This window comes from Strongylocentrotus purpuratus, unplaced genomic scaffold, assembly GCF_000002235.5.
Source record: "Strongylocentrotus purpuratus isolate Spur 01 unplaced genomic scaffold, Spur_5.0 spur5_scaffold_11, whole genome shotgun sequence".
NCBI classification, from domain to species: domain Eukaryota; kingdom Metazoa; phylum Echinodermata; class Echinoidea; order Camarodonta; family Strongylocentrotidae; genus Strongylocentrotus; species Strongylocentrotus purpuratus.
In genome coordinates, this window is record NW_022145596.1 from 32,894,558 (window position 1) to 32,921,771 (window position 27,214).

A 27,214-nucleotide genomic window follows, 5' to 3' on the forward strand; every position below is an offset into this window, starting at 1 on the left:
TACAAACATGCATTACCAGAAGATGTGATAGAGAAGCTCTGAGTTTTGTTTCCTTTTTCTTTGTTGATAGAAATTTGACAGATTACTTCAGAATTCATTAACTTGTTTGGAATGTCAAGAAGAATTTGAAGCTTTTCTGTACCCAAAATATTACAATTCAGGTAATATAAACCACCTACGGCATTAAATGGGTCAGTTTTGAAAGTGAAGTTTTTTCAAGAGTTTGTTTTAAACATACTGGCTTTGATGAATGAAAGTTCATATATGTGGATTATGTGGTTAGTCAAACAGAAAAGACAAATATAGTATGAGGTTATGTAAACAAAAATGAAAGAATTTCAACAAAAATCGTTTGAAATAATAATCATTGGAATAATTTAGGTTGTTTGATCAAGATCAATTGAAACCTAAATGTATTCAATCATCTTTTTGTTGCTATTGGTATTCATTGCTAGCTTTCATGAATTGAGTTTAAATGAATCCAAATTGACCTTTACCCCCTTTAGGATATCATGGGTGTGGCTTTGAGTGCACCCCTTACCAAGTATCCTGTGATCTACACCTTGCCCATGATGACCATCAAAGAGAACAAAGGAACGGGTGTGGTCACCAGTGTACCTTCAGATGCCCCGGATGATTATGCTGCCCTCAGGGACCTCAAGAAGAAAAAGGTCAGATATTAAGATATGCTAACATGTGACTATGAAAAATCCTACCTCTATAACATTAACAGCAACAGTAATGATGAGGATAATAATAATATAATGATGACGACGAGGAGGAGGAGGACGACGATGATGAGGATGATGATAATCATGAGGATGATGATAGTCATGAGGATGATGATAATCATGAGGATGATGATAATCATGAGGATGATGATAGTCATGAGGATGATGATAATCATGAGGATGATGATAATCATGAGGATGATGATAATCATGAGGATGATGATAATCATGAGGATGATGATAATCATGAGGATGATGATAATCATGAGGATGATGATAATCATGAGGATGATGATAATCATGAGGATGATGATAATCATGAGGATGATGATAATCATAAGGATGATGATAATCATGAGGATGATGATAGTCATGAGGATGATGATAATCATGAGGATGATGATAATCATGAGGATGATGATAGTCATGAGGATGATGATAGTCATGAGGATGATGATAATCATGAGGATGATGATAATCATGAGGATGATGATAATCATGAGGATGATGATAATCATGAGGATGATGATAATCATGAGGATGATGATAATCATGAGGATGATGATAATCATGAGGATGATGATAATCATGAGGATGATGATAATCATGAGGATGATGATAATCATGAGGATGATGATAATCATGAGGATGATGATAATCATGAGGATGATGATAATCATGAGGATGATGATAATCATAAGGATGATGATAATCATGAGGATGATGATAGTCATGAGGATGATGATAATCATGAGGATGATGATAGTCATGAGGATGATGATAATCATGAGGATGATGATAATCATGAGGATGATGATAATCATGAGGATGATGATAATCATAAGGATGATGATAATCATGAGGATGATGATAATCATGAGGATGATGATAATCATGAGGATGATGATAGTCATGAGGATGATGATAATCATGAGGATGATGATAATCATGAGGATGATGATAGTCATGAGGATGATGATGATGATGATGATCATTCCATCCTTCTGTAGACATGCAGAGTTTGGAGAAGAAAATATAACTTGTATCATGAGATTTGTCCATTTTCCAGAGGAAATGTTAACGTTATGATTCCCTTCCCCCCTCCGCAGGATTTCCGAGAGAAGTATGGTATCTTGGATAAGATGGTATTACCTTTTGAGCCTGTACCGATCATAGAGGTTCCAGGGTATGGTGATCTATCAGCAGTGAAAGCATGTGATGAGTTCAAGATCAGGAGCCAGAATGATCGAGATCAACTCCAGGAAGCTAAGGAGAAAGTCTATCTCAAAGGATTCAATGAAGGAGTAAGAATCCAATTCAATTCAATTCAATTCAAATTTATTTGGAATCATGAGACTTGTGCTTGTAAATAGGCCCCTCACAAGTTAAATACAATATGCAGTTAAATTACAATAAATGTAACTTACAAGATATAAAAAACAAGAATTTAGTACAGAAGGTAACCATCTCATATAGGCTCATACCCACAAACACTCAAAAACCATTGTATACAAGTTCATTTAGAGTTTTATATTCTTTGCAGTCATGCAAATTTATATTTGTGAAGGAAAAAAAAAAATTAGTATGACTCCTTAAGGATTATTTATGATAGTTGTATGAAACTCAGTAGCACAGAATGAGTTACAGCAATCGTCATGACTAGGATGCTTTTTGCAACAGTGTCGCAGGCTCTACTTTACTTGTTACAATTATAAAATCTCCATTATCATGTGAATATGCATGGCTGGAGATTCTTGCCTTGTGACAAAGGCATGAAAGATTGTTTTCTGTACTTTACTTGTTACAATGGTAGTCTCCATTATCAGAGAGAGTAATGTTGCTGTTTCTTTTCTCTTTACTTTGTATAATTATCCGCGGCCATTGGAGCCCAGCCTTTGAACAGCCAATGGCCTCTGCTGGCTCCTCCATATTCTTTGTATTGTTTATATATTTGCTTATATGTATAATGTATTGTTGAATGTATTTTTAACGAAAATTGGAAATAAAATGAATTGAAATTGAATTGAATTGAATTGAAATTGAATTGAATTGAATTGAATTGAATTGAAATTGAATTGAATCAAATTGAAATTGAATTGAATTGAAATTGAATTGAAATTGAATTGAATTGAATTGAAATTGAATTGAATTGAAATTGAATTGAAATTGAATTGAATTGCATTGTTAATCTCAGGTGATACTGGTAGGAGAGTTCAAAGGTCAGAAGGTGAAGGATATCAAGAAGGAGGTCAAGCTCAAGATGGTGAAGGATGGGAATGCTGTGATCTATTATGAACCAGAGAAGAAGGTTGTATCACGCTCAGCTGAAGAATGTGTAGTAGCTCTATGTGATCAGTGGTATCTGGACTATGGTACACCACCGTGGAGAGAACAAGCAGACAAGATCCTAGCAAGTATGGAAACGTAAGTAGACCTGCACCAATAATCCAGGTTTTGTTAAAATGGGTTTTTAAGAGATCATATATTGAGCAAAATGATATTGGTTCATACAATAAGTAAGTTTGATTATAAAAAATCACATGTTAAGATGCATTTAGAATTTTGACAAATGTTATAGTTTGATATATACAGAAAGTAACAGTTTTACAATGCTTTGTTTGGCATTTAAAAAAATGACCACTCACTATGGTTCTATTAAAGCTACACTTAAGTATTAAAGTTTGGAACACTGAAAAGAATGACAGCATCAACAAAGGAAGATTTATTATTATGACAACCTTGTTTTGTTGTGTACAGATATGCAGAGGAGACACACAGGAACTTTGTGGCTACTTTAGATTGGCTTCATGAGCATGCATGCTCTAGGTCATATGGTCTAGGTGAGTTGCTTGGTTTGATTCTAACATAATAATGATAATGAGAATAATAATGGCAACATTTGTCATTGCTCCACAGATTGTCAGCGTTGGATGAATTTCGCAAAACCATGCTACACAGATTGTCACGGTTTCTGTGCTGCTTTTGCAGTATCCTGTTGTTTCAGATTGTCCTTGCACAGTTAAAAAAAAACTTAGTTTATGGTGTGATTTAAGATTACACTTTGGGCAAAAGATATTTAATTTTTAAAAATAAAACATACCAGGTTAACCGGTGATTGGAACGCAGCTATATTTGTAAGTGATTTGTGATCCCATTTATTTTGTTTTACAATCCCATGAATTAAAGTGCTTTTTATTTGATTTTGCAGGAACCAAATTACCTTGGGATGAGCAGTACCTGATAGAGTCCCTGTCTGATTCTACCATCTACATGGCTTACTACACAGTGTGTCACCTGCTCCAAGGTGGAGTCTTTGATGGGCAAGGATCCAGTCCTCTGCATATCAAGTGAGCTGACATTTCTATATCTCATTTCATCCAGTCTTTAGACACTAAACGATCCATTCTTGTCTACAGGAAGTAATTATATCCTATGCTTTTATTGTTGAAAGAACACAGGTGAGCTTACAGGAAGGTTGGGTCTGGAAGAAACTGGGGTGGAAGAAATGAAGACAAATGGATTGAGATGGATGGGTCATGTGTTGTGTTAAGAAGGGAAGATGATGAACCTGAGAGAGTATGGGATCCGGAACTCGATGGCATGAGAGAAAAGGAAGGTAAAATATTTAATGGGAAGATGTGAAGAAAGAAGGCAGTGAGGTTGGTCTAAATGAGGAGGATTCTTGAGACAACAAGAAGTGGAGGGAGGGAGTGTCATGGCACGAAAGTCAGTAACACCTCATAAGAGAGAGAATGCTGACTTTAATAAATGATGATGATTATGATGAATGATCATGTTTCTCACCTGCTCTTGCTATCATTATTTCAATTCTGATGCTTGAATCTGCAGGCCCGGACAGATGACTCCTGAAGTATGGAACTACATCTTCTTCACCGAGAGTCCTTTCCCTGCTTCCACAGGAATCCCTAAGACCACGTTAGACCGTCTGAGGCATGAGTTTCAGTATTGGTATGGTGTAGATCTGAGAGTGTCTGGTAAGGATCTCATTCCTAACCATCTTACCTACTGGATCTACAATCATGGTGCTATCTGGCCGGATGAAGAGAACAGGTAATCATTCTGCAACATTCAATAAAAATGAAAATCTTTCTTTGCTTTTTTATAATGTAATATAACATTCAATTTGGAATTTACAGCTTATTCTTTGGTTGAAATGATCAGTGTTGTTTTTGAAAAGTTATGCAGCCCTTTTTAATTTATTTTTCTGTGATGAATATATTTCTGTCTGGTAACTATTTAGTGATGCAGCATTTGACAGTGCTCATATGGACCAGTGATGATTAGATTTTTAGAGGAAGAAAACAACCCTTTGTTGATATTGATCTGCATGTTGATATAGATGACCTAATGGTCAACTCTCTTTCTATCTTGATGTAGATGGCCTAAAGGAACCCGTTGCAATGGTCATCTCATGCTTAACAATGAGAAGATGTCCAAGTCAACAGGAAACTTCTTGACCCTTGCTGATGCTATAGAGAAGTTCTCTGCAGATGGTATGTATGTTTTGAGTGATGCATCAAGTAGATATCATTCAACAAGAGTTTGTCACTTTGCGATAGCTTGAGGGTTAGTCTCATTTTGAAGAAATGTTTTTCTCTGAAATTCTATCTGACAGGTTATTGCTAACATTAGGTCAATAGGTCATGCCTCTGAAATGGTATGTCCGATTCTTGTAAACAGTTTTTCAAAAGGTGTGCAAGGCTGGAAAAGATAAAAGTCAAATTAAAACAAAATCATAATTATTTTTTGTTAAAACTCATATTATTTATGATCACAAAGGTCTTTGGAGGTTTCCTCGTCTTGTGTACAGTGTATGTTGTTCTTGTAGGTAGACGTGTTGCAGTCTAATGAATTGATTACTGGACTTGAAAAAAGAGTACAAGTTTTAATCATTGCCACTGCACTTATGCCCTTTGGCAAGACATTTGCATTTACCACACTCCACCAAGGTGCAGAGAAGTGGTAGTTGGTAAGGATCTTACAATGCTATAGAGCAACATAATGTCAGCCATGCTAAAGCTGGGAAATGTCTGTAGAGCACCAAGAGTGTTGAGTCTGACAGACATGAAGGGTATACAAGAAGCCACTATTATTATTTATCATTATTACGTTGTTGTTGTTTGTTGTTGTAGGTATGCGTCTTGCCTTGGCTGATTCTGGTGATTCGGCTGTCGAGGATGCTAACTTCCAGGAGGCCGTAGCTGAGGCTGGAATCCTACGTCTTTACACCTTTCTCGAGTGGACCAAGGAAACTCTAGAGAAACAGGATACCTTCAGAACGGGACCGTGTGATACCTTCAATGATAAGGTGTTTGCCAGCGAGATAAACAAGGCCATACTGGACACTGAGAAGCAGTATGATCGTATGATGTTCAAAGAAGCCTTGAGAACTGGCTTCTATGAGCTCCAGGTAATCATCTAGCATTCAGATGCTGTGCATGCATAGTAAAAAAAAATGTCAAATTATAGTTTAATTGTTCTTTTCACTTTAGGAAGGTAGTGTCCAAATATTGATTGCTTTGAGGGGCATGGTTAAAACTATTGCCCAAGGCAATGTTGGAACTGTGCTGTGCCCTGAGACAAAGTCCAGGGCAGAGTGCAATCTGGGAATCACTGAGGAGCTATAGCTTTAACTGTGACCTGAAAAATAAGCTGTCAATATTTGATTTATTTAATGCTTCCCCTTGTCAATTGTCATAAGAGATATTAACGAAATTCGCCCATCAAAAATGTATTTATTTGTAGAGTCTAGGGAAACTTAAAGTCTAAAAACATTGCATGTGTCTCGCTGCGCATATCCATTGTTGACTTCACACATTACCAGTGTGTCCTTGCGTTGCATGCGCAAGTAGAGCTATGCCTGGTCAATCTTTTATTACTACATTGCCCAGCAGTTAGTAGCAAATTTCATATCTGCCGTTTTGACCAGAGGTCAAGAATATTTTTATGCCAAAATGATTATTGTTTACGCATGACACTGTATTAGTGAAGTTCCGATTAGACTGAGTAATTTGTAATACATGGTTTTATGATTAACAGGCAATCCGAGACAAGTACTACGTACTGTCAGTTGAAGGTGTGCATAGAGACCTTATCCTGAGATTCATTGAGGTCCAGACCCTCTTACTTGCTCCATTCTGCCCTCATCTATGTGAACACATCTGGTCTCTTCTACGCAAAGTAAGTAGCACTTTTAACATTTGGTATCTGTAAAACTCTTGTATAGTTTTACTAAATTAATGGGTACTGAAACCCTATTGCTCTACTCTTAGTCGAGATAACTAGCTAATATTTGAACTTTTCTTTTCAATCATATATTTATAGCATATGTAGTTGTTACTGAATATTTATTCCGACTAATGTTTTGAATCTTTGAATGATTTTGTTAAAATACAGTTTCAAAACCAGAAATGAGATCATTTTAAATACAGGGAACTTTCAGTAACGCATGGTATGGTAACGTATGATTCATGCATTTGTGTCTGATGAGTATTGTACAGTAACCAAGTGTTAATGAGCTCTATGTTTTGTGATAGGATGGATTATTAATGCGAGCCTCATGGCCTGTAGCTGGTGCTGTGGATGATGTCTTAGTACGGTCATCAGAGTACCTGATGGATACTGCTCATGAGCTACGTCTAAGGGTGAAGAATGCACTCAACCCTCCTAAGAAGGTAACGTCAAACTCTTCTAATAACAGAAGGCAAACCTTGTGTGGTAGACATGATGTGCTCTAACTGATTAAAGATAACACAAATCTTTAATGTTGTATTTTTTACATTTTATACAAAGAATAGTATACTTTCAAAAAGAATATGTAATCCAGGGCCCCATTTCACATAACTTGTCATCAGTGACAAATGACTTGCTTCTGATTGGTAATTAGCAGATTTGTTTCTGATTATTGTCATTTGTCATTGAGAAAAGGCTCTGTGCAATTGGTTCCAGATGATATGAAATCGATGTAGTTTATGAAAGTTTTTAATACACCAGTTTACAGTTGTATCAGTGCGCATGCGCAGACATGGGCGCCATTTTAAATGGTGAGTAAACAAAGCCAATGACCTAGAGGTCAGTGGTATTTATGCGTAATGATGATGCAAATGATAATGTGCGCGCACAACGCAGCGCGCAGGCAGTGATTTCATCATAATTTGCATGGGCGTAATCTTAATTTACGCATAAATACATGACCTTTAAGTCATTGGCCCTTGTTTACTCGCCAATTAAAATGGCGCACACAATTGTAAACTGGTGTATTCCAACCATAAAATAGCTGTTAGTCTACACATGCCCTTTGCACAATGTAATTTACATGCACATTCAGGATTGCGAATCATTTTCATACTTCTGCCACTGAAGGTAGTGTCTATCTTTTCCGTTCATCTGTCTGTCTGTCCGTTCCATGTTATTACCGTGGTAACTTGAATGAAGTACTAGTATAAAGACAAGACGAGTATCAGTTTATAAAATCCAATCTAAAAGATATTTGATATACCGCCTTTTCCTTGTAGTTAAAAAGCGCTGCACACACCGCTCCACAATGTTTAAGATTAAGTTTAAGATCTACAAGTCTGCTATGTGATGATTGTATGGTGTCTAATTATAAATGGGACTCGGTTGATTCTCAGTGAAGTTTAAAATACTGTCTGCTACACCATTTATATTGTATTTTTTATGTTCATGGGAGTGGTTGGATTAAGTGTTGGTAGTATAATGAAATAACAGGAGCAATATGGATGGATTAGATATTTGTTAAGTACATGTTATTACCTACAGGCTATGGTGAGTATTAGACAGCCCCTGGTTTTCTTCCAATCCTGGTTTCAACAGTTCACTGATGTAGGTAGAATAGACAATATCAATCTAATTCATGTGATGTGTGTTCACTCAACCGCATGCATTACAGCAATTCAAATTCTTTGCATAACATTGTGGAATGTCTTAAAATTAAGTTTGAAACCCCCATTTTATTTTAGGAGAATAGAATTGGATAACATAGATATTACTTCTTTCTGAATGTAGTCCAAAGGTGTTTGGTGAAGGATGTGAGATTTCTCCTGTATGTGATGTGTGACTTGTTAATAAGCTTTCGTTGGTATGGAGTTCACAATTATTCAACCCTTTCACTGATTTGTTGTTAGTACACCAGCACAGAATGTAATTCTGATGTGTCACACTATGTTTGCATGATGCACAAAGAAGACATTCAGAAAAGGAAAAGATAATGTTGAAGAAAGACTACTGTAACAATCATTTCATATTCATTTCAGCAACATTCATTTGCATTTATTTAATGATAAGATTAATTACTCTAGCCTATTAGTATAATAGTCATTGAATTGTGAATGATATGGATATCATTGTTTCATGTAAATATAGTATTTCAGAATGGTAAGTAATTGTAGATGGGTTTTAGCATGTGTGTGGTGGCTGGCAGACAAGTACGGTAGATAGATTGTATTTGTAGTGGCAGAGATGTTGAGAACTGAAGATTAAATACCTCAGTTTCTAATGTATACATGAAAGGACCAGGGAGCCCTCCTTTCCTTAATCATAGCTATTACCTTGTATCTAAGAATCTCATAAACATGATAATGATCAAATTCAATTTATTTATCTCTCACATAACCTCCATCAAGTTTGAAGTAATACAATCACTTTCTCATACAAGAGAATTACTGGTCAAGGCATATTAAATATTAAAAAAATTTAGTTTGATTTGCTTGACTATCCATATTAGTTGCTCAGAGATCTTAGCCAAGGACCAATCCTGAATCGTGATTATAGTTGCAATGGTTCTAGATTATCAGTATAATTCTACCTCTCTCTGTCTCTGTCTCTCCCCCTCCCTCTCTCTCTCTCATACAGAAAGGAGCCCCTCCTCCCAAGAAGCCTACCCATGGTACCATCTATGTAGCAAAGATCTTCCCTCCTTGGCAGAATGCAGTACTCACAAAGCTCAAAGAACTCTGGCAGGTAGGAACATTATTTGTAAAACATTATTTGTATTTTGATGATTGCGGTTACTGTAAACACAATCTTGAAAGCAAGTCTGTGAACCATATCTTATTAGTATTTCTACTGTGAACCATATCTTATTAGTATTTCTACTTGAAGGAACCAAGAACTTTTAGGCAGAGAAAGAATATATTAAATGATTCTTTACGGTCACTTTTTAATAATTTTTTTTATAGATTTTCAGAGTTTTTTTACGACTTTAGGCAGATGTTCAAGCAAATTTTAAAATTTTTATATTTGGTTAACCTCCAAATATGAAAGGATACCATGTTTGCTTTTTGGGGATCAGTTAATAATGATTTGTTCATTACAAGTTTATTTATAACAAGTACATTATATTGACGAAATATTAATCAGAATGTATTCCCTCGTTTTTCATTTCAGTTTATAATACACTGTTTATAAACACATTTAATATAAAGTTTTACAAGTGATACAGTGAGATACAGTAAATAATCATATTTTAGGATATAATATGATATTATTTCCTTGTTATGCACTTTAAATGTTTGACTAGTGTAATCTTTAGATTGATACTAGATGATATTGACTCGATTACAGGCTAACAATGGAGCCTTTCCAGACAACAAGGTGATTCTTGATCAACTGAAGAGTAATGACTTACTCAAGAAGTTCATGAAGAAGGTCATGCCTTTTGTCCAACATATCAAGGTAAGATGATTGCAACATTTATTATTATTTATCAAAATCTTGCTTTCATGAACATTGATTGTTTTATACATGTACCTTGTTGAATTATATCTGATTTTTTCATGATTTTAATTGCCATTTATACATTGGTTGCAATATAATTATAAACTGCATCAATATTACCATTTCAAGTGAAATTTGAACCTGTAAGCTTCCTGTGTGTTTAGTATGATGAGCCCTGACATAATTTAGAACAAATACATAAGTTGAAACGAGTATTAACGTTAGAGTGACGGACCTCCAGGCTTGTGCAATAAATTGATGCAAACGGTAGGCTTGTGACTTATGCTATTCATGTTTTTTGTAGAATCCAGTATTTGTCTATTGATACCTTAAGCATTCTGAAATTGCCTTGGTTGCATGTCATTTTATGATCCTCAACAAGCACAAGGTGTATTTTAAAACCCTGCTCTAACTCTATGACAGCTATTTGAACATCCTACTGTTTGCAGTAATTTTGGAAGTATCTTGGGATAAAAATTCAATGTTAGACTATAACTAATTCATACTTTTACCTTTTTATCCTAGAGTATGTTAGAAACAAAATGATTGCTCTTCATGGCCCTTCTTGAATGATTATAAACCCATGATTGTTCGTTTGTTTGTAGGAGAATGTTGGAAGTAAAGGATCAAGGGCCCTGGATACTACTATGGACTTTGAGGAGACTGATGTACTACAGTGTAATCTGGAATACTTGACTTCTACACTAGAGGTAAGATCACTAATGTATCTCTCTCCTTATAAGAGTTGCTCCTAGACACATGTCTTATATAGAGTTCTGTATTCCAGTACAAGAAGATCAATTAAGAAATCGACTTTATATCAAAGCATACTACAGAGGATTCCTAAATAGCTTGTTGGACTGTATTGTTGAAAATGATGTACATGTATCTAATAATCTAATCTATCTAATTCAGTAATAATTTCTGAAGCTCTTTGGAAGCGCATAGAGACTAAGTATTAAGCGATAAAAAAGAATGGACTATTATTATAAGCAGTGTTATTATTATCATTATTTTCAAGGTTTATGTAACCAAGCCTTTTATTTGATTTTGTATATATTGTGCAATAGCCAGTTTAGGTATCAAGAGATAATTGTTGACTGGTCACACCAGCAGTCCCTGTAAGAAGAGTCCCAGATAGACCAATCAATGGTTTGCTGCTACTCACATGAGTGTCGTCGTCGGTGAGAACAAACAGATACAAGGGAACCCCTGGAATGGACAATTTTTCCTATAAATTACCGAAAGGGATAACCGTTAGCAGCATCCGTCACGCTGTACAGATAATATGTTCATCTCATCTCCTTCATTCAGACGTAGACTTAGATAATGAACATATAAAAGACAATCTCATCCGCATATATCCACTCCTAAACCCGTTCATATGCAGCCATTTTGTTCTGACCCGGAACGTAGAAGTACCGAGTGAGACAGACAAAGAAGACGAATCTATTGTCAGTCAAGTGCCCTCATCTAATGACAATAGAGATGCAAGCCAATGTCAAATATGTGATTTAAAATGTCACGACAGCGAGACAATCTGCATGAAATGTAAGTGCATGCCACTTAGATTAGACCAATTATCCATGGAGTTAAAGAAAGTGCAGCATGTGATCGATGCTTTGTTAGACACTCCGCCGTCACACCCATCACCTCAGCAGAAGAACACAGCTACATTGAAAACATCTCAATCAACCTCGTCAAGCAGCCGATCTGACCAACCCACACCACCTGGAACCACCCGAACACGGCCAGTCGACCAGAACCCCCAACCACGCAGCCGTCAGCATCCCTCACTCCCAACACCGGTAGCATCAGATACCACTCGAGCACCTCGACAACCTCCTCCAGCCCCCTACCAGAACTTCCAACCCATGCAAGCACGAAACCGTCAACATCCGGCCTCGCTACCGAACCCGTCAGGCCCACCACTCACTCAGCAACGTTACCAGCAGACAACTGCCCCACCACCCGATCAGCACCGCCGCAACTTCCCCAACTCCCCTTTCTACCGAAATGCCCAATCCCAGCCCCCATCCACTCCTTTCAACCAACAATATCGAAACCAGTACCCTCCCATCAATTCACAGCAACTATCACACAGTATGTTGAACCAGGAACCTCCAAGAGACTACATTTATGACCAACAACGTGCTCTATTCAATTCGCGCCAAAGAGCCTCCTACGCATCTGCTCTAGTGAACCCTCCCACATCCTCTCTATACGACGATTTATACATGTTAGGATGTGAAAATTGTGGAGAAGAGAACCACAGAGCCCGAGCATGTCGACACGGAATGCAACTCCAATGCCGTTACTGCATGCAATACGGTCACAAGGCAAAAATATGTCCGTTCTACTATTAGCACACAGGCCAAGAAGAGAGTGCCCAGATAGATTGTACTGGAGCATGTCACTCACCTATTGAAGAACTGCCTTATGTAGACAATTGTAAACTCATAAATTCATACACTGTTTCATGTACTGTGAATCAAAACAAAGGGGATATATTACGTAAACCTAAATTGAATGAAAGTGACGTAATATATCACACGCAAAACAGTTCTCACACACCTAAAAGTTTGAAAAGTTTGAAATGTATCTCCTTAAATGCAAGAAGTGTTGTTAATAAGATTGAAGAAATTCAAACAATTATCAAAATTGAAAATCCTGATATATTTGTATGTACGGAGACGCATTTAAGTAAGGATATTTTATCTAATGAAATATTTCCACAAACGTATATCGTTATAAGAAAAGATAGAAATCGGCATGGCGGTGGCCTTCTTATTGCCTACAAAACCCATTTGTCTGTGACACCTAGACCAGACCTGGAAACAGATTGTGAGATCCTTTGGTGTGAAGTAATATGTCACGATAATAAATCTTTGTTTGTAGGTGTGTTTTATAGACCACCGAGCAGTAGTTTAGATGTGATTAAAGAGCTTAATAAATCTATGTCGATATTATCAAATCATGGTAAGAAGGCTAGAAATGTTATTCTAACCGGTGATTTCAATCTTCCTAAATTAAAGTGGCAAGACGGACATATTGTAGAAATAGATAATACTGATTTAACACAAAATATACTTAGGATCATCGAGAACAATTTTTTATATCAACACATATCGCAAACTACAAGGATCACTGATACCACCAGTAGCATATTAGATCTTTTATTTACATCTGATCCATCCATTGTTAGTAATGTGAATATTATTCCCGGTATAAGCGACCATGAGGCTATTGTTTTTATTATTAATTGTACATTAAAGGGAAAAGGTTGCAAACCCAGAATGACTTATTCTTATTCAAAAGCAGATTTTAACAAATTTAGAAATGATTTAGAAAACGCACCATTAACGGAATCACTTGTAAAAGAGGACTTAGAATCATCATGGCAATCTTGGAAAAACATTATACTTAATGTTGTAGATAAGAACGTACCTCATAGAAAAGTAACAAGAAAATATCACGTTCCGTGGATAGATAAAGACGTTAAGAGACTGTTTCGGAAACGAAGGAAATTTTTCGAAAAAGCTAAAAAATCGAATTTACAATCCGACTGGAATAAATTTCGTAAAATAAGACGAGACACCAAAAGACTTATTAAGCTAAAATATAAAGATTATTTGCAAAACAACCTCTGTGAGGACATCAAAAGTAACCCCAAAAGATTTTGGAATTTTGTTAAATCAAAGAAAAAAAGTGCAAAACCCGATTCCGTGCCTGAAGGTAAATGGAATTACTTTTACTGACGATAAAGAAAAAGTAGATACTCTAAACAAACAATTTGAGTCTGTATTTAAAGACACTAATGATGGTCCTTTTCCACCATGTGAAGAAAGAAATGATGTTCCTGCCATGAGTGATATTCATTGTTGTGTCGCTGACGTATGTAAGTTGCTCAAAAGCATTGACGTTAATAAGGCTCAAGGTCCTGATGGACCCTCGCTTTGTCAATTGTTCAATATGTCACTTTCTAAAGGAGAGTTACCAATTGACTGGCGAAGAGCAAACGTGTCTCCCCTTCTTAAGAAAGGTAACAAAGAAGACCCGGGTAATTATCGCCCAATATCACTTACTTGTAAACTACTCGAAAAACTTGTTTGTAAACATCTTGTTGATCATTTTAATCTACACAATGTCTTATGTGATAACCAGCATGGTTTTCGCGAAAAGCGGTCATGCGAGACTCAATTGATTGAAGCTATTCACGACTGGAGTAGTTGGATGAACTCCGGCTATAGTGTTGACATAGCATATTTAGACTTCGCTAAAGCGTTCGATAGCGTGTCGCACAATTTATTAGAACGAAAGTTAAAAATGTATGGTATTCAAAATTCAAATTTAAAATGGATCATGAATTTTTTGAAAAATCGTTCACAACGAGTCGTCCTCAATGGTGAATACTCTAATTGGGTAGACGTAAAATCAGGTGTACCACAAGGGACAATTTTAGGTCCAATCATATTTTTATGTTTCATAAACGACATTTCCTATAATATTGATTCAACTATAAGACTTTACGCAGATGATTGTATTTTATATAGGCCTATCCACTCTATTGAAGATTGCAAACTTTTACAAAAGGATTTAGAAAATTTAGATAAGTGGGCAAATTCATGGCTACTTGATTTCAATGTAAACAAATGTAAGATAATGCAAATGTCAAGAAAGTCCTCTAAACCACAGTATGAATATAAATTGGGTGGACATAAATTAATTAACACTAAGTCAGAAAAGTATTTGGGCATTACTATAAATGATACCCTTAATTTTAATTCTCATTGTAACGAAACATACGCAAAGTGTAGTAAGATTGTAGCTATAATCAAAAGAAATTTTCTTAATTGCCCACGTTCTGTGTTTAAAACCTTATATGACTCTCTTATACGTCCATGTCTAGAATATTGTTGTATTGCATGGGACCCCTATAGAGTTTCACATATAAATATTATTGAACGTGTCCAAAAACGATATTTAAGAATGATGTTTAGAGACTGGGAAACAAGTTACCATGAACTATTAGAAAAATCAAGTTTTGCAAAATTAGAAGAAAGACGCAAGTACCACAGATTAGTCATGTTTTATAAAATAATAAATAATATGGTAAATGTTGGTCCGATTGAAAAAATTATACGTGCTCACAGAATTGGGCGTAATGATCATAATATGAAAATGTACGTACCATTTGCAAAAACAGATTATTTCAAAAACTCTTTTTATATAAGAACTGCCAATGAGTGGAACATGCTCCCAAGTAATGTTATTAATAGTCCATCTCTTTCAACTTTCAAAATATCATTAAAAAGTTGCTTACATATTTAACTTTTTAAACTCCGCAATAACAATTTGTTTTTACATTTTTATACAATTACATCCAAATTCGCGCAATATCAACTATATTTTAATTTTTACCTTAGATCATGCTGCAAAATTTTTTATATAGCATTTTGATCCCTGAAATACCCAATCATTTGTATATTCAATAATGCTGTTTTGCAATCAATAATATTTTATGTATTTATTTTCGCTCTAAACTACATTGTGTATATAATTATTTGATGTATTATCGTGTTTGATATCATTTTTTTGTTGTAACTATGTTATGCAATAATAATATTTGTGAACTTTGCTTTTTATCAGGGATGCAGACTTGTACGGGTTTTTCAAACCCTTTTCTGCATCCCTAGACATGCTTGTCTGAATAAATACAATACAATACAATCACTTAAAAAACAAGACAAACAAACAAAGCGTGTCTGCATCCGTTATCCTCACACATAGCTCTTTCTCTCTGCCTAAGACCAATGCTCATTCTCATAACACACTGATCAGGTTAGTAGTGATTTGAATACTTTTCTTGTTCTTCATTTTAGCTTGAAGGTTTAGAAGTTCGTCCTAGCAGTGAAGCATCGGACAAGATCCAAGAAGAATGCTGTCCCGGCAAACCTTATTCGGTCTTTGTCAATCAGGTAAAATTCTAGCAATTTCATTTTGTACTTTTGTCACCTTTTATCTCCTCTGGATACATTAAAAAAAATACTTTTGAGTAAATAGAAAACTAAAAGTGGCAAATATTTCACCTTGAAGACATCGGATGATGATCATTTCCCTGAGCATGTTACAATTCGCTTTCATGCAAATATACTTATTCATAATGCAGCCACTTTTATGGGTTGCATAGATGATGTTCTCTGCATAACGATATAATCATGGATGTATTGTATGTTGAGTTAAACTCTTAGTCTTCATTAAAGAGCTCCAAAGTAATGAAATCTTAAGCTGAGTAATAATGTGAAATCCAAACTTAATTTCCACTTCTTCAATGTCATGCGGTTTCCTCTACTAGCCGGTGAGTAATAAGTCTCTCTCATGCAACACTTTACAAAGCAAAGTATTGCTCAATATATTGATTTGCATTTACTTCATACATGTGATTTAGTTTTGCAGCTGTTAAGTTTTGTTTGATATTTACTTTACTTCCATCCAGCCTATTAGATGATGTATCAAATTATTGTTTTCTCAGTTACGAGCCAGAAGGTTATTTCTTCTATGATTCATGCCCTGCTGGCTCTAAAAAGATCATTATCAAGATCAATAGTGAAGATACATTGTGAAGAATCATTAGGCCTGATAAACTAGATACAGATATTTCTCCCCAAAACAAGTTGCTTTGATTGAAAGTAATAAAAAAAATTGCAGAAACAGATCAAAGTTGTGTTTGGAGACAAGCAGAGCAATTTGGTCATTAGGCAATATATGTTTTGAATCGTTCTCTTGCCTCTTTTTCCCAGAACATTATATTTTGCCTGTGCCCATGATACACATGTTATTTCATGTATGTGCCGAAATGTAACATTTGATACCATAGGGCTTAAATATTTGTAGCAAATTGGGTGCATACATGCAATACATGTAACTATCAATCTAATTGCTGTAACTATCAATCTAATTGCTGTAACTATCATGAAAATATATATATTTTTTTTAAAGAAAAGCAAGTTCAAGTTTTGGGATATTGCAATAAATAGACCAACATTCTTACTGAAGCAATGATATCACAGTTATAAGGATCATTGACCAACATGTCTTGAATATATCAAATCATTTATGTAATTATTATTTGTCTAATTTTGTCCTTATTAAAAACAAATGGGGGAGGGGCGATATGTGTTTTATAGTTTCCTCTATGATTCAATACAACCTACTTGGGGTCTTGACTTACCCTTCATGTTCATTACACACTTTCAGAGCATTTGCAGCATGTACATGTATATATTATGTCAACCCATTTTCACCCTTGTCTGAGGTATTCCTTGCTTGCATCATATTATATATGTTGATGTTATTCTGTTTTATACATGTTTACATGTAAATCGTACATCTACCTTATATAACAGCATACATGTATGCTTCAATATTTGTTGTAAGCATGATTGTTGTTATATTCCCAGTGATCTTGGATAAGACATTGATTGTTGCTGCTTTTTTTAATTGTCTCAATCATTCTGCTGCAGCACTAACATTCTTTGGCAAGACATCCAGCTACCACACTCGACCCATGAGTAGTATGAGGGTACCTTGTAGGATTTATTCCTTTTTAAATGTATTGAGCGGTATAAAGTTTGGGTAATAACATCAAAAGTAATTTGGAAGCGCATAGCAATGTTATATCTAGTGTGATTTGCGCTATACAGGAATGGCATATTATTATTATAGTGCTGTCTAAATCATCTTTTGGCTGGAACAGGATGATGCAAGGTCCTCATGTATAAATGGGGCTATAGTAAAGGTGGAGGAACTATGTGCCACTGTGAGGAGGAACAGACGATGAAACGTCTTTCAGTCTGCCCCTCCCTCCTCCCAGAACCCTGTATCCCCAAAACATAGAGGGTTCTAATGCCAAGGCCAGATCCTGTGTTCTCCAATTGACCGGGCTTGTGTAGTGACTCAAGAAGAGGAAGAATAGGAAAAGAAGGGGAAGAGGAGGAAGAGGAGGAAGAGGAAGATGAAGATTGATATTATTATTGTTATTAATTCTATCATTGGAAAATAGCAAGGTTTTGAAGCTAAAGGAACAAAACATGCCTAAAAAAAAACAGGCTTTGATTAGCTGCCGGAAAGTAGACGCAATGCTAATCATATAGTGAAAATGGGTTGTAGCAATGCTAGCTAGAATAACACAAGAGTGCTCAAGAACTCTTTCTATTGGCACAGAATGGGTTTAGTACGCTGAATATACTTCCTTCCGTTACCATCAGGTTAGCGCGTGCTCACAACCTTCGCACTCTTGTAAGCCAATACAATACATGGCCGAGAATAGCAAACAATGCCAATTCTATTATCGCACCCTACTTACTGACAAATCAAGAATGTGCTGAACAATGCTGTTCATAAATTAATTCATAACCTAACCTTCAATATTATTCATCTTGGTTCATAGTATTCAGCCGAGCAAGAAACTTCACTCATCTTCACATGCTGGAAGTGGAGCTCACTGACCCTATTCTGTGCCGACTGAAAGACTTTCTGATCATAATATTTCTATTCTCTGTTATTTTGCAGCCATGTGTATCAGTCAGCTTTGTGAACCCTCAGCCTAGTAGCGGCCATTTTACTGTAAGATGCCCTGTTTACGAAGGAGATAGCATCTCAAGGATAGCAGCACGCATTCAGAAAAACAACAAGAACATTCAAGGTATGTCCCACATTTTTCTCTTCATTTCTGGAAAAACGATTCAACACAGAAAAATTAAATCAAATAAAACAACAAATAAAATTATTTAAAAAAATTAAATTGTTAAATTGGGTGCTTATGGAAGAAAAAATAATTCATTTTTATTTGATTGATACATGAAATACCATTTTGACCTCAATTTAACTTGAGCAAAGACACAAAGAAATCCAGTTGTGGAGAAAAATGAGAAATTTAGGCTATTACAATCATACACAATTGGTGAACATCACAACCTCATGACAGAGTTGCAAATATGGCTTCATTAGATAGTGATCTTTATATCATTTAAATGACATAACTATTTTATCTTCTAACTTACCTCAAAACTTTTTTGGTCAGTTTGTCTGATTTTTAAAATTTTTCTTCTTCAGAGCAAATTATTTGGTGAGGACTGTTAAGGCCCTCATTTGTGTCTTATACTATGGTAGATACTATGGTAGATACTATATCAGCATTGTCATGTTGCCATTTATAGATAGATGCAAGGCTTTGGATACTTTCAAAACACCTCGTTTAAAAAGCAACAAGGTATCTGTATACACAGATGAGTATGAATGACAGATACATTAAGGGATATTGTTACAAAGAGAGAAAGAGAGAGAAAAGAATAAAGTGAAAGTGAACTTTCCGAAGAGATATAAGAAGTATTCATTACACTGTGTGTGACCCAGATACCTATATCGTATATCAAAGTGTACGTTTGTGAAATCTAGAACAGTTGGCTAGTTAGCCTGAAAATATTAGCTTTCGAAGTCAATCACAATTAAGTTATCATGTATTGCATTGCTTTCTATGTGATTTATTGTCAGATCTATCTAAAGTGAGGTTCCTGCGATACAACGATCCTGCTCTGGGCCCAAGAACTATCCCTCGTTATGATCATCCTGAAGAAGGAAAGACACCCATTGCTGCTACAGCTAAGTTCACCATACAAGATAAGACCCAGACTGTTAGTGTTAGCCAGAATGGATCCAAGGTTGATATTGGTAACATGATGGTTTATATGGTCATGTCATAGACTATCATGAGCTGCTTTAAAGTAATCTAACACTTTACCCAAGTAGCTTGCCTGCCATATATCACAGCTGATTGTACATATATCATCTTACTGATATTTTGCTTTTAAGATCTTTATGTTTTCCTTCATATCCTTGATGTTAAACAGGGTTGTATCCTGGTCATGAATATTTTGACTCTTTTCATAATGTCATTGACCTTGAAAACGATAATGTCCTCTGTCTTTACTCTGTAGAATTAGAGAGTTATGTAATGTCAAAGTTGACAACTAGAATCTTGGAGCATTGTTTATTGTGATTTTAATCATAGCTCACATATTTGAAAGAAAGTGATTATTCTGTAGAATGGATTATTAAACTGATGGCAAATAGGAAATGAGACATGCCATTTTTGAGCTGTAATGTAGCTGTAATATATTACATGTAATTACTGATTCAGCTGAATTGTTGTAATCATTTATATTGATCGGGTGAGTTGACAGTTATTCTGAAATCATGTACCTTTAAGATATTACAATACATTCTTAATTACATAATTTATATTTATGTAGTTTTATGAATGGTAAATGAATGCTTTTTTTTCTTCTTTTAAATTCATTTTTCATCCTTCTCTCAACATATTGAATGATTTATCATGTCAATGACTGGACAAATTAAAAATATGAAGGTCAAAGGTGATAGATGCTGTATGCTATTATGTAGTGATAATGAGTGAAGATGTATTACTCTCACAACCTCATTGATAATGGTTCTCAATTCAACCCTAACCTGAAAGGTATGTCTTCATGTATGCAATTGATGTTTGTGCTCTGTTGTGAATGTTTTCTATGGCAATTGAACTTTGTAACATGTTTAATTATGTGACAGAAGAAGAATCAGAAGAATATGTTGATAAAGTTTTAAAGAAATTAGACGAATGATAGTTATGAATGTTCGAAAGAAATTAGACTGATGATAGTTACGAAGGTTTGAAAGAAATTAGACTGATGATAGTTAAAAGGTTTGAAAGAAAGTAGACTGATGATAGTTATGAATGTATAAAAGTAACGATCACTAAATATGCACAATTATCAAATTGGAAACATTTTGAACAAATATGTTGGATAAAATTTGAATGAATTAGACAAACAAAAGTGATGAATGTTTGAAATAAATTAGACTGATGATAGTTATGAATGTTTAAAAGCTATGATCACTAAGTCTCTACCCAATTATCTAATTGTCAATTTGGTAAATGAACCTGTTTTGTGTAGACACTGTACAATGTCTACCTGCACCAAATGATCCTCACATTTTCAGGGTTTCTTACATTGAAGGTTTGATCATAGTCATCATTATTGAATTTGTTGTGAGAAAACTCTGATCACAGTTGCTACAAATACTTTCAAGGAGTTGATTTGATACTTTATTATGCAAGAGGTCATATTAATCTCTGTGAATCCCAATCTCGCTATGTTTTCATAATCGGCAATTTTTGAAATGTTGGGAATGGTTTGTTTACTTATTCAATATTGAGAGATATAGCATATGTTCAAGCACAGATATATGATTAACGTGATATGTGTAAAATGGATTAATCTTATCACATATCCATTCATCCATTTCTTGTCAAAATCCATTGTCATGCTCTAACTTAGCATAAGATTACTGGCATACTTCAGAATATCAGAACATTGTACTTGTTCAAATTCAAGTCAATTCTCAAGGTCACAGACATAGCACCCAGGGTTCCTGCAGTCATGGAAAAACCTGGAAAATCATGGACAAATAAATCCTTCTAGAAATTCATAGAAAATGATTTAAAATAAATGTCCTAGGGTCATAGACAGTCATGACAATTCATTGTGGTTGTGGGGTGTGTGTGGTTACTGGCATGGTACCTGTAAGCTGCTTGGATGCTGCCACTCATACCATAATGGTACCTATCTGGTCCTAGAAAAGGGTAACAATGGGTCATGGAAAGTCATTGAACTTGTTTCTCAAATCTCTGTGGGCACCCTGTAGCCCACCCCTCATCCACTCATACTCCAAACTCTTCTAGTATTTTGTATGATGTATAACAAGTATTTTAGCATCCATCAGTCTTACACATCAGTGATGTGTGACTGTTGTTATTAGAAATAAGAAAATCTGGTGATTCATAAGATATTGATTAATTTCTTAAGTGTTCAACATTTTGCGCTTCCTTTTTTGTCTGTAGCTTTAGTAGTTTTTTTCTTTATTCTTCTTTATTATCCATGTACAGTGGAACCTCATAAAAACCTCCTTGGAACCCAGAGAAGGACCTCATAACACATGTATTGAAAGTCTGTTATATCAGGCAGGGCTTAAAGGCAGGGTACTCTACTAACACTACTTCAGATTTCGGTATACTGCCATCTACTGCTCACAATGTCCTGATGTGTCGAAAGCCATAATCATCAACTGCATGATGCACGTGTAATCATGCTTGGGTACAGGAACCGAAAATTGCTCTATGTACCGGTAAGCATTTGCTGAAAAATGAAGCAATTGAATATACATTACACTTGATATAGGATCTCTATGAAATGCCACTATAGCAGTGATAGCGATGTAGGTAAAATGCCTCCTTTAAAAGAAAACGAATAGGGTAAAAATTAGGACCAACACAATTACCTTGTACAAAGTTGATATAAGAGTGTTCTTTATCACAAGGTTGCACTGTACATTTATTTGCTAATACGTACCTGTCATAAGTACATGTACATTGCCACACTTGAAAGATGATATACTTTGCATGATACATGTGAAGGGATTAATAAACGTATGTGTCAAGTGGAATGGGTAGTTGTTCTGTGATATAAATCTGTTGGTTTACTGTACTCTCAGAAGAATGGAAGTTAGGAGTGCATGATTGAGATTTGAATAGATGTGATTTGTGAATTTTGGAGAAGCGGAGGAGTACGTGAGAAGGGCTGTCACAGATGCTGTAACTGGGGAGGGAAAGGAGAGAGAAAGTTGAGTGGGATCATAGAGACGTGAAAACGCTTGAGAAATGTGGTGAAGCTATCAAATCTGATGTACATGGAACCAATTATTCATTTTATGGGATATTTCTAATTGGAATGACCAGTTTGTTTTTCTAAGGCTGAACAACATACATATGATTGAACAAATAAAAGGAAATACGAAAGGGAGTAGGGGAACATTTGCTTGTTCTACTAAAAAAACAAAAATAAAGGCAATAAAGTGTTTCAACTACTTTGGGTATAATCGTACGGTAAAATACGAATGGTTTACCTTAAGTTAAATCCAGACTTTATGCCACTAGCTCTTAAAATAAGGTTTCATAATAGGATGTATATCTGTTAAAAATGTCAACCAAACTATAACGTTGCTTCTACCTTTGCTTTCTAAAAGAGGGCTTGCTAGAGCTCGGCATTTTCACCCCACTTCCCTTCCCTGTCTCTCCTCTCTCTCTCTCTCTCTCTCTCTCTCCGTCTCTTTCTCTCTCTCCCTCTCTCTCACTTTCTCTGTCTCTCTCTCTCTATATATATATCTCTTTCTCTCTCTATATATATATCTCTTTCTCTCTCTCTCTATATATATATCCCTTTCTCTCTCTCTCTCTCTCTCTCTCTCTCTCTCTATATCTTTTTCTCTCTCTTTTTCTCTCTCTCTCACTTTCTCTGTCTCTGTCTCTGTCTCTCTCTCTCTCTCTATATATATATATATTTCTTTCTCTTTCTCTCTCTATATATATATCCCTCTCTCTCTCTCTCTCTCTCTATATATATATATCTCTCTCTCTCTTTTTCTCTCTCTCTCTTTCTCTCTCTCTCTCACTTTCTCTGTCTGTCTCTCTCTCTCTCTCTCTCTCTCTCTATATATATATATATATTTCTTTCTCTCTCTCTATATATACATATATCGCTCTTTCTCTCTCTCTCTCCCTCTCTCTCTCTCTCTCTCTCTCTCTCTCTCTATATATATCTTTCTCTCTCTCTCTCTCTCTCTATATATATATATCTCTCTCTTTTTTTCTCTCTCTCTCTCTCTCTTTCTCTCTCTCTCACTTTCTCTGTCTGTCTGTCTCTCTCTCTCTCTATATATATATCTCTTTCTCTCTCTCTCTCTCCCACACACACTCTGTCTGGGCTCTCCCCACCACACAACCCGACCCAGATATCTGCCAATACTCCCTTTCTCTACCCTCTCATGTATTGTCATACTTCATGAATTCTTAATTCAAGTCGGCATCGTAACTTCAATGTATATGTTTGTTTGTGCATTATGAGGAGTCACAACGTATATATTTGGTATTAAAGAGTATTGTGTTATGGCATGTCGTCTAACAATAGACAATTTTTGTAATGTAAGCATAATGAATGCACAAATCTTTGTAAAGTGCCTCGTCACAAATGATTTCATTCACCTATTACAAAAAATTGTATTTCAATAGTCGGAATGCGAATTGCATATATACCGGTATTACGTGTTGTTAGGTATAGACAAGCCAGGGTGTTTTCCCGCCTAGCAACAGTTAATTTATGCAATTCGCATTCTGACTATTGAAATAAATTATTCGTAACAGGTGAATGAAATAATTTGTAATGAGGCACACATCAAAGACTTATGCATTCGATTTGATTGCATTACGGGAATGGGCTACTGCAACCTAAGTTGTATACTAGTAAATGATTAGCCCCTGCGGCTAACAGGTCTATCAATGGCCTAGTTTTCTGTTTCGATTCCTTCCATTCCATTTGTACCATTCACCTAGGTGACTACTAAAGTTCAATGATATTTTACGCCCTAATTTCCCTCGCAATCAGAGCTGTAGTCACACGTGGTCGAGCTTACCTACCTGCATGAGCATGGTTGACCGGTTATTGCTTTTAGATCCCTCTGGCAGTCTTTCAACTGTCTTTCTTCCTTCCTTTCTTTCTTTCATCTCTTCCAGTGCTAGTCTTGAGTTGGAGTCGTCTCAAATCATCGACGTTCAGGTTCAAGTTCTCTATTACGATATTGATGAACTAACATTATTATCTAAACAAAATGTAAATGGTACCTTTAATTCTCACTGTGCATAATTGAACATAGTGTAGTATTTTACTTTTCCTTAAACTTAAAAGAAGGGATTTTAATATCACTTTCGACTGTGTGTCTCAACAAAGAAGGCTAGACTTGATATATAAGTTGCTCAAGTGGTTAGTCCCCCAAAACCGATTCTGCATTGAAATATGATCAGTGGCGTCGCATGAGGGGGGGGGGGGGGGGGGTGGGAGGGGCAACACTCCTATCCGGTAAATGAAATATGAGAAAACGAGTCCATCGAGTAGGGAAGGGTAGTCTATGTGTTCTTTTCATATTGCTTACCTTCCCTTGTTACCCCCCCCCCCATCGCCACCACCACCTCTCGCCCTCTCTCACCCACATACAACTCACATTCAGTAGAAGTAAATCCATGTTCTATCAACTATACATTACCTCACCGTATTTTCACAAGATGAAGCTTTAGATTACATTTTTGTATTATTCCTATCTAAAAATCAACCATTTCCATTTCCATCGACGAACATTTTCATATAATCTGTGGTTGATAGATTTATATTAGCAGCTGAAAAGTTTGTATTTTGCCTCCAGTGGATTTAACCATATCTATTGTTAAAATCTGACGCTCTTTCGCCGAAAATGAGGGTAGAGATTTAGTCCTATATTAAATCACTCCTGAGTATAATTCAATTTAAAAGCATAGGCCTGCATGTTTTCAAGCTCGGGTATTATTGAAGATAAAACCTTTTCATAGCCAATATACAGCTGCCTGTATAGTTAACGGACTTAAAACAGCCATATTAATCTGAAATCTAACGATCTTTTGACATGATAATGTGCGTCATTCTATTAAGCATTGTACCTTTGGTAATGATGAACAGGGTGTCTATATTTTCTCATGATTTAACTTCGGAATCCATTATGTACTCAGACAGCTATGTTCGTGCTACTTCAATAACAAATATACTGTATAATTGTTTCATATCAATAACTATCGATTATTATTAACCACCATTGAGGTTCAATAATATTGATCACTTCGGTAAGTGTGTCAACACAATTTGTCATCGCTTTGATAGTCATGACGTTTAGAATGATAGTTTAAGCCGACATTATCAATAGACTGTTGAGCGGGCAAATAATATAAACGTAAAGACATTAGTCAACATCTGTGATGAATAATTTAGTGACGCTATATCATACGCCAATATTTACCACAGTACTGTATCAATACTGGGATTTTAGCGTCATGGTGGCTAAAATTTGAGTTCGAATACTTGTACTTCACATTCTAACTGCCTTAGTTAAATAAACTCTCGATTTTCAAAGAAGAAATGTAACCAAGTTGTGACAAAAGAGTGCTGCGTTTTATAGCATTGATCATCTTCTCTTCATACAAAAATATTTACAACAAAATGCGAAATTGTCAACAAATAACTTTTCGCGATTAAGTATTAGAGTATCAGAATTATTTGGTTTAATGTTGGGTTCTGAGTATTATCCTTGCATATCTGCTTATCTCCCCACGATATGTTTTCTTTTCCAAGATCGGAAAAAGTTTTCTAGCATGCCCTATTTCATTTCATTTCGTTTCGTTTATTTCCATTTCCAAAAACAATGAAACTTAACAATATATTTGTATTTGGTCCACAGTGTACAACAGGCATATAAAACAGGTTGGTCATGGAGGGGACTGTTGAAAAGCTGGGCTTGTAGATTACAGCCCCCTATAACTTACAGTTGCAAAAAATAGTATATCAATAATAAAGGAACGCACAAATACATAAACCAAATAAACATAACATAGAAGGAGTGAAAAGGACAGGGCCTGGCGGATACCGGCGCTATATAAATATCCATATTATTATTATTATTATTATTATTAAAGAAGGGAGACAAGGAACGAGAGAGGGCAGGGCTCTTACCTATAACACACACAACACAACACGGGC

At 35.6% G+C, this 27,214-nt stretch overlaps 1 protein-coding gene across 2 annotated transcripts in view; it reads left to right on the forward strand.

The window, feature by feature from the left end:
* The window catches only part of LOC100890123 (leucine--tRNA ligase, cytoplasmic), a 36,304-nt gene extending 13,256 nt beyond the window's left edge, over positions 1-23,048 (forward strand). The window contains exons 9-25 of one of the 2 annotated variants that reach the window (XM_030981215.1): positions 507-671; positions 1,841-2,035; positions 2,926-3,155; positions 3,489-3,571; positions 3,940-4,078; positions 4,581-4,802; positions 5,130-5,245; positions 5,885-6,162; positions 6,792-6,932; positions 7,289-7,426; positions 9,624-9,731; positions 10,335-10,445; positions 11,093-11,197; positions 16,370-16,465; positions 16,843-16,845; positions 19,059-19,191; positions 20,040-23,048. In XM_030981215.1, the coding sequence (XP_030837075.1) occupies positions 507-671; positions 1,841-2,035; positions 2,926-3,155; positions 3,489-3,571; positions 3,940-4,078; positions 4,581-4,802; positions 5,130-5,245; positions 5,885-6,162; positions 6,792-6,932; positions 7,289-7,426; positions 9,624-9,731; positions 10,335-10,445; positions 11,093-11,197; positions 16,370-16,465; positions 16,843-16,845; positions 19,059-19,191; positions 20,040-20,248 (2,472 nt within the window). In that variant the 3' untranslated portion in view covers positions 20,249-23,048. The remainder of the gene's footprint in view (positions 1-506; positions 672-1,840; positions 2,036-2,925; positions 3,156-3,488; positions 3,572-3,939; positions 4,079-4,580; positions 4,803-5,129; positions 5,246-5,884; positions 6,163-6,791; positions 6,933-7,288; positions 7,427-9,623; positions 9,732-10,334; positions 10,446-11,092; positions 11,198-16,369; positions 16,466-16,842; positions 16,846-19,058; positions 19,192-20,039) is intronic. The other variant, XM_030981216.1, reaches the window with a different exon arrangement.
* Positions 23,049-27,214: the final 4,166 nt, after the last annotated feature.